The 15401-nt window shown below is 35.1% G+C and overlaps 1 protein-coding gene across 3 annotated transcripts in view; it reads right to left on the bottom strand.

Moving 5' to 3' along the window:
* Positions 1 to 15401, bottom strand: part of AUH (AU RNA binding methylglutaconyl-CoA hydratase) — a 111095-nt gene that overhangs the window by 50532 nt on the left and 45162 nt on the right. For all 3 annotated transcript variants that reach the window (XM_075137402.1, XM_075137403.1, XM_075137404.1), the window contains 2 exons: positions 9915 to 10007; positions 8927 to 8983 (listed from right to left, as the gene is read on the bottom strand). In XM_075137402.1, coding sequence (XP_074993503.1) covers positions 8927 to 8983; positions 9915 to 10007 — 150 coding nt within the window. The remainder of the gene's footprint in view (positions 1 to 8926; positions 8984 to 9914; positions 10008 to 15401) is intronic.

Below are 15401 nucleotides of genomic sequence, written 5' to 3'. Positions count from 1 at the left end.
ACGTAATATGATCAGCTACATATGTCAGCGTCCAATGTCTCATCTTCATCATCTTATATTAAACTGTGTCTATCACTATGCAGATTAACAAGCTTCTTAACACCACAAGGAATATTCTCATCACTCTTTTTACATATCTTATTTGGGGACAAACCAAAAACTAAAATAAGGAGTTTATGTTTCCTGGGCTCTCAATGCAGAGAGACATGAGTGATGCACAGCAATTAAAACCTCCAAAATTGCCCGTATGGTATGAATAATCTTCTTCACTCCTTTTATTTTGCTGTCTTCCACTGCCCTGGTGTGTTTTTTTATACACACATACTGATAGTTGGTAATGATACATTTCTGCTTGATTCTGTCACTAAAAGATAAAATGTGATTTTTCCCTCACCACCTCAAGAAATTAGAAAATAAATTCCCAACCCAGATTGACTGGCTCATGCATTTTCATCTTCATTTATCACTGATTCTTTAAGGTTAATAATTTTCTGTACTAGACTCTTACTTTCACCTGCCTGTCTTCTCTGCCGTTCGTAACACTCCCTAAGGAGTTCATTCTCCTTACCGCTTATGTTACCATAGAGATAGGAAGAGTAGAGAAAAAGTTGTATTAGTTTGCCAAATAGAGAGCGTAAGTGAAGCTACAGGAAGAAAGGACACTATTGAGACAATGCTTAATCTCTGACAATGAGCTGAAGAAGCTCATGTGTCTCCTCAATAGAGGAACGTGGAAAGGTAATCAAACAAGAAGGTGGAGAATCTTAACATTCAGAGATGCTCACTACGGAAGGGGCTGAGCCTAGAACTTTGAAGCTCAGGATTTTTGTTTTAGCCCCTAGTGCGCCAGAAGAGGTAAGACAAGTCAGTAGATACTGAGTTTAATTTGTCTAATACTTATTTCCAAAACGCAATTTTTTTAATTTCAAAAAAAACTTCAGTAAGCCAATTTTTAAAAGAAAATTTTATGCAACTGTATTTTCCATATCCAGCAAATTTTTATTTTCCTCATGGCCCACCTTTCCCCAGAAACATCGGTTATTATTATTTAGTCTTCTTTTTGTTTTCGCATAAGCTTAAAAATGAGAAGTTGAAAGAAAATAATACAAAAACTTTACACCAAAATGTGCAATTGGAAGTTTTTAATCACGATTTTTAGTGGACAAGAGAGCTTGAAATAGACACCAGGTGCTGTTTTCAGGAGATGTTTGGGGATGAAAAGGGTGGTCTTTTACAAAGTAAAAAAGGGTGGTCTTGTACAAAGTACATTAGGCTTTGTATAACTTTTAAAATTAATTTCAAACTTTGTGCAAGGGGAAAATAACTTCATCAAAGGCATTCATGAACTCTGATGGATCCTTATGAGTGAATACAAAACTCATTTACTTGATTAGTTGCAAGTGTGTATACAGATAATTTTAAATTTTAAATGGCTTTGGAAAAAATAAAGGGTTCTTTACCTAGCAGCATTTTAGATCATTCTTTTCTCCATTTACTTTATTCTCTCCATGTCCTTTTCACTTGAGTACCCCAAGTGAATATATCTTACTTTGCACCTATGCTATGAAACCTACTGTGAATTCCATTCATATTGTTACAGGCTGCCTAAACTGTCGTTTCTATTCAGCATCATACTATTCTATATATGGTGAGAAAATCAAATTGCAAAAGCAAAGTTCGAGTTTGCTTTCTTTTCAAAGCTTCACTCCTTAGTTACCAATGGCACAGAAATGGTCTGGAGAAGATACAAATGTGATAGTGCAACCCACGCTCACTGAAACAGTACCTGAACGGGGCTTAAATCTACATGATTTAAGGAGGATGAAAGAAATCAAACCATTTGTTAAATTTTGTCATTTTTCTGGTTGTCATTCAAAAATGAGCAATCCATCAATCTCACAAAACAATTTTCAAACTGATGAAAGCAGATGTACTTACATACCCATGAGAATGAGGAAAACAATTGGTAACATTGCTCAGGTTGTAAGAATTAATTTTAATAAAAACGGTACTCTAAATTCAATCTTGATATAAAGAACAATGTTTTTATACCCCCAAGACATGACAAAGGTGTAAAGAATATTCAATCCTTGTTTGTTGCTAAGGTGTGATTTCTCCATAGGTATATTATACTAATCTCAGACCTTCCATGCTTTGCTTTCTAAGACCAAGAAAATTCCCCTTCCCTCCTCTTACACTTCCTCTAATGCTCAACTTGGATTATGGGGCTTTCTTTTGTCCTTGTTTTATTTCTCCTTCTTCTGCAGCATCAAAGGACTAACTTTAACCAGACACAGTATGTTGGGGATGCAGTGATGATTTGTAAACAAGACATCCAAATTTAAGTCAGGAAGAAATTTCTGCAATCTCTGCTAGCAGAAACAACTAGAATGTCAGAAGTGGTCAATTTCTTACACTGAACTTGACGTTTCAAATAACATTCTATACAATTGCAGTCACTTGGGACACTGATGATAGCCTTGGACACCTCCTTTTTCTGTATGAAGTACCAGTTGTATTTTTAATATGGTTTTGGAAAGTGTTCTAGCTAGCGTGCAAATGGAAAAGCAAGGATTGTTCTGTGGATCACTCTGCAAAGGCCAGTACTGTAAGCTTTATGCAGGTATAGGGGATAGTTCTGATGACATGGAGTTCTATCATCTTCTCTTCTGCTGTACGTTACCACTACTTGCAAAGTATTCTGTTTATATAAGAGACTGTAAATAAAATTTGCAAAACATTAGTTTTATGTATGGAGCTTTTGCAGTGTTAGTGTTGCATGACATTTTGAAGTTTTGCCTCAAAATCATCACCATTACAACTGATCATAAAGCCAAGGAGAAAATGAGTCATTTGATGAAAATCAGCTTATTTTTATTTAAGAAAAAGAAAACGTACGAAACACAATTCTCACTAACTTACAGAAGCAGAACCGATTTACCACCCTCTAGTAACATTCTATATATTGTGTTTAATCACTCTGAGAAAAGAATAGATGTTCAAACATCTGTTTTCTACACTATAAGCAATTTTTTACTTCAGGCCATTTATTTAACACGATGCATAAAATAAACATTACAAAATATTAAAATGCAAATAAAGCCATCTAGACTTCAGATGATTGAAGAAAAAGTAGATAAATGTTCTTAGAGTAACTAATTTAGGGCTTTTACTGTATCAAATCATAATAGGATTGTAAAGCCTCAGAAGTCACTGTTAGACCTCAGTAAAAAAAAAATTAACAGTTTTTCTTAATCATAAGGGAAGAAGAATAAGAAAGTGCATCTTCTTGGTTATTCCACAGTAAATAAATTTTTAAGAACAATATTGATGAAATGCTGAAGATGATGATTCAGGAGCTTATTTAAAACTGTCTTCTACCAATATTTAATTTGGGAAATTTACAATATTAAAAATCTGACACAAGACTGGGATAAGGAAACAGGAGAAGTAAGAGAAGAAGAAGTAGTGAGAAAAAGTTGTATATGTAAGAAACTAGGGAGAATTGATGGAAAAAGCAAAGGAGAAAATGAGTTGGCTAGGGAGGGCAGGAATAAAGATGGGATGGAGAGGTAGAGGATTACTCAGGTAAGATGTATAAAGTTATACAAAATAAGCAGATTTTGCTTTCTAAACCTCTCTGTAATGATGTACTATCAAGTAGCACCTACATGCAGAAAAATTACATGAAATGTGCAGAAGCCTTTAAGTTCTACCTCAGACACTAGCACAAATGGTGACATTTCAATTTTTTCAGTATTTGTCAAATGCAATTATTCCTAATATTGTTGAAACTAAAGTATAGAAATCTAAAGAATATGCTAACAATATATCGTAATGTGCACCAGACTTCAACTTGAAATGCCTGACATTTTATTTAACCTTTACACTTGGCTGAATTGTACAACTACTGCTGTTAGCAAGATCACATTCCGTATGAGTTTTTCACATCTGGAAATTCCCTTGACACCTTTCTCATCCAAAACAGAGTATTTTTTTCAGCTTTAAAATAAATCCTGTACCAGAGACCTTCATGTTGTTTTTAAAAGCGAACGATGAATACTTTAAGAGACAAGGAAAATACACAATGATTACCTAAATCCAGTTTTCATTCTTACGCTCATTTTCGTCCTATGCAAAGAAAACTCTTTTTTCAGTGTGTTCCTCTGTCACCTTTTATAATCTTATAATCTACAAGTACCATAACTTCCCCAAACACATTTTAAAGTTTAGAAAAACAGTCAAAACAATACTGTTACCAAAGTGGAAAGAGGAGAACACAAAAATGCTGCCATTAAATCTCTCCCTTGCGATATATTTTAAAGACAAAAAACAGTCCAGCCTGCTATGTAACAAAGCTTCAGTTTCACCTTCGGAAAAAAGATGCAGAAAGAAGATAGAGCTTATTTACAAAGAATTGTTTAAAGATTTAACAAAGATTTTTTTTGCCTTTTTTTTTCTTTTTTTTTTTTTTTTTTAAAGCCTTCTTGGTAAAATATGCTTTTAAACTGAATGCTGTCAAGGAAAGCATGATCCCAGTGATTATGTGCTGGGTTTTCATTTCACCTTTGAACAGTGGAAGACAGCTCTGTAATGAAGTAGTGGGGGTTTTGGGAGGAGCAGGGAAGAACAAAGGCAAAATTCATTTTGATGAGTTGAATGAAGGCTTGCTAATTAAAATGTCTTCACAAACAAAACAAAAAAAAAGGAGTGACAGCTGTAAGTATGCAGGCCAGTAGCTACAGTTTTAATCTAGCCAGGTCAAATTATCTGCTGACACAAGTCTATTAATTTCAATGACGTTTCATTATTTTATTCTGTCTTTTTTGTGGAAACATAATTGTTGATGTATACTAATACCTCTGCTTTACACATGAAACTTTCATGTAGAAAAATTGCATAAAGAAAACCCAAATTATTTTTTATATGTACACTTGTCTTTCCTACTTCTTATTATCATAGAATATTTTCCTGCATCCAACCAATCATATCTCATTCTATTAAGAAAGTTTATGTATGTTGCTGACAAGCATTTTTATCTTCTCGTAACAGATCTGTTACTGAGTGGTATACAAATAAGATACTACCAAATAAAAGCAGATCTGCCAGCAAGGCATCATCTATCAATTGCAGGCCCAGTATGACATCCATTGTGAAAGTCTAGACATAAACAACAGAAATAAATCATGGATGGAGATAGCTGAAAATTGTCTTTTGGAGCATTTGTATCTAAAGCTCTTTGTTTTTCTGCTTTGTAACTTTTTAAAGTTAAGGAGAAACTTGTCACTGTGAAACACTTCATTTGCAAGCTGGGAGACACCAGAAATTATGTTCATTTAATGAAAGAGGTTTGCTTTCTTTTTACGTCAGTTTAGGAAACAACAACAAAAGAGAAAGAACATGACTTTTGGGTAAAAAAGACTCTTCCTACATTATGCTGAGTTCTGTACAGACCACAGCGTTACACAGAAAATAAGTTTTTTAAACAGCTTTTTGACCTAGAGATCCAAAAAATAAACTTCTTTTAGCAACAAACAGCTTTAAGAAAAGCCACTCTGGCTGATAACAAGCATCTCCTTAAGCCACAGAGCTAATAAGGTCTGGTTTCCCATGAAATCCTGTCTCATACTAACTCACTGCTGTCCAGTGAGAGGAATATTCTGAAACATTTTCCACAGCTAGGACAGCCACACCTCCCTCCTGTGCCCACTCTTTCATGCCCAGGAATAGGTTAGTTTGTGCTGAAACTTTTCATCTGAGGACAATAAAATTTTCCCTTCATCTGGCCACCTACTTCTAATAAAATTCTAGGGACTGTCTTCTTTTGCAATCACTGCCCTATAGTGAAATTAGACCACAACTGGCCAACAGGTCCCAAGTTCAAGAAAAGTGAGGAAAAGAGGGGATGAACGGACAAATAGTCTGATATATATTCCTGTTGTGGTGGCATAAAACCACTTGTGCAACGAATAGTGATTGACAGACTTTCTTTAGAAAACAAAAATCATCAATACTCATTCTCAGGTAACTTCCCCAGCACCGACTTACCAAGCCATTTTCTATCTGTTACACAGTTCCTCTAGTTCTCTGAATCTTGACTTCCTTATTAGACAGTCGGATGTACTGAAGAGGAAAAATGGAAAGATTTTCTGCTTTCCCTAGCTCACAGTCTAATAGCTAAGGCTTTTTTCATAGTGGGGAGAACTGGATTTAAATTTCCAAAGGCAGAAGAATTAATCCTTCTCCCTCACAACCTGAGCAGCTGGTCTGTGCACAAAGCTATTGCATAAAAGGAGGCACTGCTGCCACCCCACCTGGTCTTGCTCTGCTGTCTGCCATGGATGAATTTTCAGAGGAGACTCAACCTGCTACCACAGATAAGGCATGCTCTACAAATGCTTACTTGGTTAAGACCCTCAGCAGACTTAGAAGCAACAATTCATTTTGATATATTAACTGGGATTCAACTAACTGCTGCTCAGTCTTAGCCTCTAGAAGGTTGCAGTACTTCTGTGCATATCCAAAAGCAAAATTTCTCGCACCTGGGAAATTTATGTTAAAACCGGTTGGTCACTAGACAGCAGCTAACTGGGTCTTTTGATGACCACATTTCAAAATAGGACAAACATAACATACAGCAAGGTCCAAAATGTCACAGCTGATCTGCCCTGAATCTATATTTCAATACTGTTAAATTCCAGTAACATTCTTCTAATACAGTTTTTTGAGTGTAACTTCCTGGGGTTTTAAAAAAAAACAAACATAAAATAAAGAAGTTTTTCATACAGCCTCAAACACCCACATTATCACCCAAGTTAAAAGCCTTATATGTATCACATACTCGTGGCAGCTGATGGAGCAGAATAAAAACAGTAGTAGCTTCCCATGCTGCAGGGACCTACTTCAAAGAAGCAACACATTTCGTCAGCGTGTTTCAGATGTACTAGATGGCAGCAGAAACCTACTGAGGCCTCTTAATGGCTACAGCTCTCTTTTCAGCTCCACTGCCCAGGCCCGCTTTGGCTCAGAGCAGCTTGAAGTAAGCACCATAAGACAATATTCCATTAAGCCATAAAGCCTATGGTTCAAGTGGGCATATCTGGCTTCTCTACCTAAATGACATATGCAAAATTCCTTCACACATCCTTCACTTTCTGAGGACACAAAGCATGATCAGTTACTATTTAGATGACAGGAGCCAAAAAGGGCTGAAACATTGTCACTGCTCAACAGGATTGGTGCAAGTACAGGATGATCAGGAAAAAGTTGTGATAAGCTTGAATACACTCAGCAAAAATAGTCCTCAAAAAGACTGATAGGAATAGGGAAAAAACTAATCACTGAACATACCTCAAAACATTTTAAGTTTAAAAGGCATTGTAACATGGTGAAATCTGTCATATTTTCAAGGACCTGATGACCATATGCCTAAATCTTATTAGGATGAGAAAAAAAAAAATTTCAAATCTCGGTCTTTGAATAGCAATAAAACATTCTGAATGAAACTCATGAGTCAGTTACCTTGCATTTTAAGGTGAAAGAGTTAGAAGTTTGAAACATCTATAATTAACTGGAGACAAGGAAACATAAGGCAACCTAAGTAAGTTGAATACTGAGAATATATGGAGAACTTGACCTGAATTTCTTGAACTGGAGAGTATATCATCAATACTATCCTGCAGAATTCCTTAGGAGAGGGTGGAGTGGGAGGACAAAGGAGAAAAAATTGCTAACATCATTTTCTGTCTTTTTCTCCACCAGGACTTACTGTCAAGGCACATTATTTCATGGCAACACCACCAGAAAGTAGTATATCCTTAAAATCATCTACATTATTATCTTTACCCATTGCTAAAAAGTGACTGGTCATTGTAACTCAGTTTTCCTAACATAAAATGTAGCTCTGATCACAGAGGAAAAGAGACGGGGAGAAAGTATTGACTGAAATCACAACTCAACAGTAATCACAATAATACAGCATTTGAAATTGGACAATAATTGTCTAGTGATAGTATGGGATAGTGTCTTACACAAAGTTCATACCAGTGCTCCCATTATGGTAGTTTTTACTCTCCTCTCTACATGAGCTGCAATGGTATCCATTAAAATTGGATACAGTGCTTTCAAAATAAGTTCCACCCATTAGAAAGAAAATAGGGGCAAAGAAAGGGTATAGAGTTCCCCAGAACTTCCAGAAATGAAGGCCAAAGCTAGGTGGACATCACAGCGATGCACCTGTTTTCAAGTTATTGCCCTTTCCGCAGAAAGGCAGCTATCTTAATTCAAGTGACAATGATTTATCCATAAAATAAAAACAAAAAGCTTCATAACACAAAGACCTCCTCGAACATTATTCATTATATAATTTTCATTTACCTTGAATCAACTGGCCTTCCAACTAGAAAAGAGGTTTTTGACCCCTAAAATCTCAAAAAATGTTGGTAAGACAAAAGATCTATTCACAGCCATAGTTTCAGTTTTTAAACTCTTTACAACCAATTTACAAGCAGCATGAAAACAGAATTTGAGTCCTAAAGTACCAGACGTTATGTGAAAGTGGATCATTATTTAAATTACCATTTTTGTACACTGATAGTTAACTGTTTTTTCCTAGTTTGATCTGAAGGCTGAATAATTTTGCTAAGGATCAAGACATCAAATGTCATTTACAGAATCACTCAATACTGATTTAGTTAGTGAAGACTTCAATTAAAAACATAAGATACAGGTGCCACTCCCTAAAAATGAGAAATACACTTTTTTATTAATTTTTGGTAAGTAATATGAGCAATAAGCTTTAAAAGATGCCATGATCCTTAATAGAAACATAAAAATAAGCAGAAATTCATAAACAACAATCCAAAATCAATAATCAGGAGCATGTGTTATTTAGTTATCCATGGTAACAAAAGCAAAACATTCATACCTCCACCTGGAATGATTGCTAACTTTGTTTCAACTAGGCCCATTTTAGCAGAAGAGGCTGAAAAACAGAATGTAAATGAGTTTTTACTATAACCTGTAAGAAAAAAACTTTGCAAAATATGTAATAATGACCTACCAGATTGTTAATTTATTAAATTTACTTCATAAAGAACAATAAATCACTTAAAAAGCATTTGTTTATGAAAATCTTTAAATAGATTCAACTGATCTGCCTTTAGTGAAAGATCCAACTACTCCCATCAAGTTCTGTACCTTATTAATTTTCACATAGCAAGTAAGCAATTACAGTGAGTAACATAGACTCATTTGCAAAATGTAAAATACTAAAAGAAAGAGACTGTTATTATTTAACATCTTAAAATGGGATAGAATTCTGTATCTGATTATTACGAATTCTCTAAGGGTCAAACAGCTTTATATACCCTAAGTTACTGGCAACTGTTCATGACCAAGTTTCCATTTACTTTCCAACAAATGGCTTTACAGTTCTGACAGCTGGATAGGTCAAGGTTCCTCTTTTCAAGTGCTGTTGTCGCTTTTCTTTTATAACAGCTTAATTGCTTGTGTAATAATACTCTCACTAACAACTTTTGCTTTTTTGTTGCAACCTGTTTAGATAAAATCAAATCTCCATCTAGAACACTTAGAATACAGAAGAAGAGAATACTTTAATGACTAAATAAAATATCAAAACGACAACATAATCCTTCTGGCAATACTGATAAAATGAAGGTCATAAGAATAAAATAAAGCATATAACAAAACCAATCCAGCTATCAGTGGTTAGTGGTTTGAAATTAAACATTAGCAAGTATGTAGACAGGTTTCTGCTAAATCCCTTTAGAATAATTGCTTATAAACAACATCAAATACAAAATAAGTTTTATAAGATTGTTGCAAAACAAGGATTAGCCAAGCCATCTGCAACATTAATAATCCTATGTTCTATAAACAGGATTCAGACCTACCTGCCACTCTTATATCACAGGCTAATGCAAGTTCTAGGCCACCACCTACTGCAGTTCCATCTATTGCAGCAATAGTAGGTACAGGCAGATTAGCTGAAAAAGAAAGTACCAATTAACACTGGCCTCATAAAGAACATCTCTGAAAACCCATTTCATTACACTTTATTCAAAGTACAGTCACGCTATGAGAAAAAAGTTTCATAAAACAAAGTGGGTCTAAAAATTGATTGCTCAGCAACAGTTTGGCAAAAAAATTGACCCTCCCTCTAATCACTCTGTGGCTGAATACGTTTGCAAGCCTTTTTCTCTAGCTTCTGCTCGCTTTTGACGAAAATCTGAATAGTAAACTCTGAAAACATACATGGCAAGAGCTAGGCAAACAATAAATCAGGAATACTTAAAGAAGGCACATACACAAACAGTCCCAGTTGAAATACAGATGTCTTATCATAATCATCTGTGATGCTAGCAGAGCTGGAAGCTCTCCATGTCTGAATATTCCCAGACGCGGTGTGGCCACCACTATTGCCCCTTTTCTCCTATAAAGCAGCAGCTAACAGCTTAATGGAATGTGGGAAAGTTTTCAGTCTGATAAACAGATGCACAGGTTGCCAGTACACGATAGGCAGCAGGGCTCCAGAGGCCTGTGTGTCCATGGCATGGTTTGTATTTAATTTATCACCAGTGTTCTGACACAGCGAAGTCATTTAAACATTCAGCTTCAAGTGCTGCTCTCCACCTCCAAAAAGTTTAAGTTCTCATCTTCCCTCTTCACCAGAAACTCGAAGAAGTTTGATGAAAAATGTATTTTTTACTTGAGAAATAAACTCGTATATTACAGTTTTAATTATATTTAACATAACATTTACGAGAAGCTATCAATAATTTTAAACTATACTCAAACAATATTTGAGTAGTACATTTTTGCTACTAAAGTTTCAAAGATAGTCAAAAGCAATTCATTAGCTGAACACTTGGGTGTACAGCCTGTTGAAATGTTAAACCAACTCTTGACAGCAACAGTTTTTTCTGCAGATGTTAAAAAAATATTTTGTTTTAATGTTTCAGCTACTTAAATTCAATGACCAGTTCATTCAGTCTCAGTAGGAAATTGAAAAAGAATAAAACCTGCTGCCAAAATATAAATGAAAATGAGGTGTGAGACAATGTCCTCTTCTTTTAAAATCTAGAAGGGTAATGTGACCAAAAATGATTAATTTAATGTATTAATTACAAATAATACTTCCTTTCTTTAGTGAACTAGGTAGTTCTAAATTCAGAAATTGTGCTACCTAGCTTACCTTTTTCCGTTCTGACAGATACACTTAAGATAACTTCATTTTTTTAAAAAAAAACAATTAAATGTTAACGTATACCAGCATGAATAAACCTGTATACAAACAGGTAGTATCTCACTGGGTAACAGAACAAAATATAAAATTAAATGAAAGGTTATTTTTAGCTGCAAATGGACATCCTTTTATGATTAACAACTAATGAAAATCCGATTGTCTTTAAGAAAAGAACAGGAATTTAGCAATGCTTTTCAAGATTATAACAGAAGCTTTAAATCAAAGTCCCTTGGTTGCTGGTTTAGATCATGATTAAAAGTGATTATCTGAATCAATTCCAATGTCAAAAGAGACTACTGATTACTGTCTGCAACATCAAGCACTTGCAGTCACTTAAAAGAGCCCAGGGTATCCATTTTATTTTGCCATCTACCAGAGAAGGCATAGGAGACAGAGGAGTAGGGGCAAAATCTGTTCTTTCTCTATTTACTTTTTCTTAGTTATAATGGATGGCAAGAAGAGAAGGCAACTCTCATTTCCAGCAGGGCTAGGTTGCTGACCGAAACTCATAGCCCCATCATCATAACCATAATTTGCCAAACAGTCTTGCAATCCAAGTTCAAGGCTGATATAGCTAGCATTTCTCTTAAAGGAATCTGCCCTTGCCATAGGTAAATGAAAAATAATTTGCCTGAACACGAAGGCATGGTCATTATTAACTGCAGTTTCCAGTAGTTACTGCCTGCATGTATGTTCCATTTCTCAGAGACTAGCAAACAGTATTTGGAGCACTATTTACACAACTTCTGCAGCACTCCAAGGCAGACTACTTCCTCTATGATAAGTAACTTCCAGATTTAGCTATGGTACAATTCAAGTAGACTATTACACATGGAAACAAAACTTATAGAAAGAACATTATAAAACAGCTTGGTTTCAAGAATTACGGCCAGCATTCCTATCAAGAAATACTAAAATTCATAATTCAAAGGGAGCAAAAGTAATTTGATACCATGTTAGAATCATCACTTCCCAAAGATACTGATTTTAAAGGATCACCTGATGTGGAAGTTGACAATGAATGAAAGGCAAAATACAAATTCTTTACAATAGCTCTGTGCATACCTATCAAAAGAATTGAAGAAATTAATCCTTTTAACATGTTCTTGTGAAACATCAGAAAAAGCAATACAGAAATAAATTAGCAATTGTTCTGGATTCTAAACTGAATTTCTAAGTCACTAGAACATATTACCAAGGGTAAAGCTTCTTGGAATATTCATATTTTGTAGCACAAAAGGCACTTGTTCACGTTTATCTGCATAGTTTTAATGCACAACTGCCAAAACCGTTCAGCTCATAACACAAACAGAAATGATGTTTGACAAATCATGCCCTGTAGATTTAACTGAGTTGTATGCACTCAAATTTTAAGAACAATAAATTATGTAAATAGACAGGTCAACCTCCACAATGATTCTACACGGCAAGGCTCACTTGCTATGAGTGATAGAAAAAAAAAATATTTAAAGCTTTGCCAAGAAGCCCAGTGGTTTTATTCTCTAACATTTCACATTTTTGTCACGCTGTAAATAACAGCTATAAATTTCAGGCAATTGTTGTACTACTAATCGTTAGGTCTAATACGGGTTTATCAATATGCAATCATGAGCTGCATAGTAAAGACCACAAAATTAGAAACATATATTAAAGAAACAAAATAATTAAACTAAATTAGAGTACAACACACAGACAAGAGTAGACCATGTATATACACAGATTAATGTTGTTAGAAGTAGTTAAAGAAAGACTAAGTAATAAGCAACACTAAACTAGTCAGAGAATTGCACTGAACTACTGTAGTACATCAGTGTGGAATATGAAGGACACAAAATAATAAGCCAGTTCATACAATGAATTCATAAAGGATTACTTCACACATCTATTGTATTGTAAAACATGCTGCATATTCTGTACATACACTTCCATTCTGTATATAAAACAAGTGCCCCAAGCAAAAGCCAATACTCATGCCCTCATATAACATCAATGCTTAATAATACTACAGAAAAGGAAGGTTCTAAGTGCAGTGGAGAAAAAGAAGGGCCCATTCCAGTATATGTTAGTCCTAACTCATCAACGGAGCCAGATAAAAGACAAAACTGCATTTCTATATTTGAGATCACAAGAGTAGAAACAGAGTTTGGACTAGCTGAAGAGGAGACAAACATGAACAAGCAGATCAAAATATTTTTATGTATTAAGTTATTTGAGGAATAATCTGTTAGGACAGAAGGAGATACAGCCTGTATAAAAGGGTGTTTATTGGCCATTCAAGACATGATACAGGTGGAGTGACCAACAGGTAAACTGAAGAACTAAGAAATTAATGTCATGCAAAAAACTTCAATAAGAGAAACTAAACATAATAATGTAATACAGCTAGTTAAGTCCAATAAACTATACAAAGCTCAAACAAAAGTTAGAAGAGATGATATTCAGCAATACAAAGAAATGGGCCTGTTTCCTACTCTCTAGATCTTCAGCTCAACTTCAGGAATGTATTCCTAAATATATACGTTACATGTAGTTTTAGATTAGGCTGACCAGCAGCATCTTGTAGTCTTGGGATGCCTCCTGCTTTCCTGTGACTCTCCATTACTGACAGACATAAAGAGTAAAGTAAGCTAAACACTCCCACAATTTTGTCACCAGTACAGAATATCACAAGAGGAGGACTGCATTTAAGCTCATAAAAACACATGTAATATGTGGGAAGCAATCTCAAAGAATCACAACTGTTTTGAAGCAGGTAATTGTTATTTCATCTTTAAGTGACTTTCCACATGATGTCCACTGCTGGTGACTAATAAGGGATTTCCCTTCTGCTTAGAGATGATTATACGATGAATGAAACACAAGCATATGAATACAGGCACCAGGTCTGGAGGATTTGACCAAGAAATAGTTTCTCAGATGTGTGTCACAAAGCCCACACGGCTGATTCATATATTGCAGACACCGACATTCCCCAAATAGAAAGTAGAAGTTGCCTGGATTCCATTAACCTGAATCGTATGTGACTCTTTAGTCCTCTGACTAATTCATTAAAAAAGTTCTTATAAAATTACAGATATGTAAGATAGTATCTGAGAGGAAACTGAATTACACTTGATACTTTCTTAGTAACTATCAAGCAGCCTTTTTCTATTCCTGCACAACCTCACTTTCTCACTATTGACAGACAATGAAATGGTCTGATCAACTAGGAAGAATCTACTTTCCACAAATATTGACAAAGAAGGAAGGAAGAAGTATGAAGAATGCATAAATACATACAGTAAAAACAAAATGGCAACATTTTATACATTAAAGTAGTCTTGCCATTATGAAACATTACATACAGTAGATTTTACATAACAGGCAATAAACACATTCTTTAGACAATGTTCAAGGGCTCAAAGGAAGACCTATCACTATTACTGGTCCCTTTACTGAGAGTTCCTGAAATAGACAGAGGAAGAATAATACGGTTATCCAGAATTCCAGACTTTGTGATTTGTGTTCCTGGTCAACCTACACCACTTGTCCAGATTGATTAACTTAAAATACATGATACCCATAAAAAGAGTTACTGATTTAGAATGTATCAAATCCAAAGAGACCAACCTCCTAAGAGTGGCTTCCTCGCTTGCTAAGTAAATCTACACCTGTAGTATTTTCTGTTAGCAACTGCACCACATATTCATACAAAAAGAAGAAACATTCTCAAGCTAGGCACAAGATTTTGAGATCTAGGCTGTTCATGTGCCAATGATCTTTCTATAAGAACCATACATTTGTAGCTTGACAGCAGTTTCAAACAATCAACCTGAAGAACACCTGTAGTATTCCGTCCTATTTCTCTTTAATTATCAACAGACAGCCAATGGTCTAAGAATTCTTTCCCAGTACTGATGGAAAAGAAAGTAGTGAAAGCGCTCTATTTCCCTCAAAAGCTGTGAGTCTCCAACTAAGACAGAAGTAGTAAGAGAATTCAAATTTACATGGCAGCACAACTGAGTTCCCACACAATGGACAAATAGATTGTCCAAGCTATTTATTCCACATGTGCGTTTCTGATTATCTGACAAATGATGTTGATTACTGCACAGCTTACTAGGACAAGCAACTTCAGGGGGCATTTCTAGCAGCT

The sequence above is a fragment of the Calonectris borealis genome, chromosome Z (genome assembly GCF_964195595.1).
Source record: "Calonectris borealis chromosome Z, bCalBor7.hap1.2, whole genome shotgun sequence".
In the NCBI taxonomy this organism is placed as follows: Eukaryota; Metazoa; Chordata; class Aves; order Procellariiformes; family Procellariidae; genus Calonectris; species Calonectris borealis.
The sequence above is the reverse complement of the archived record's forward strand: the minus strand, read 5'-3'. Positions and strand labels throughout refer to the sequence as shown.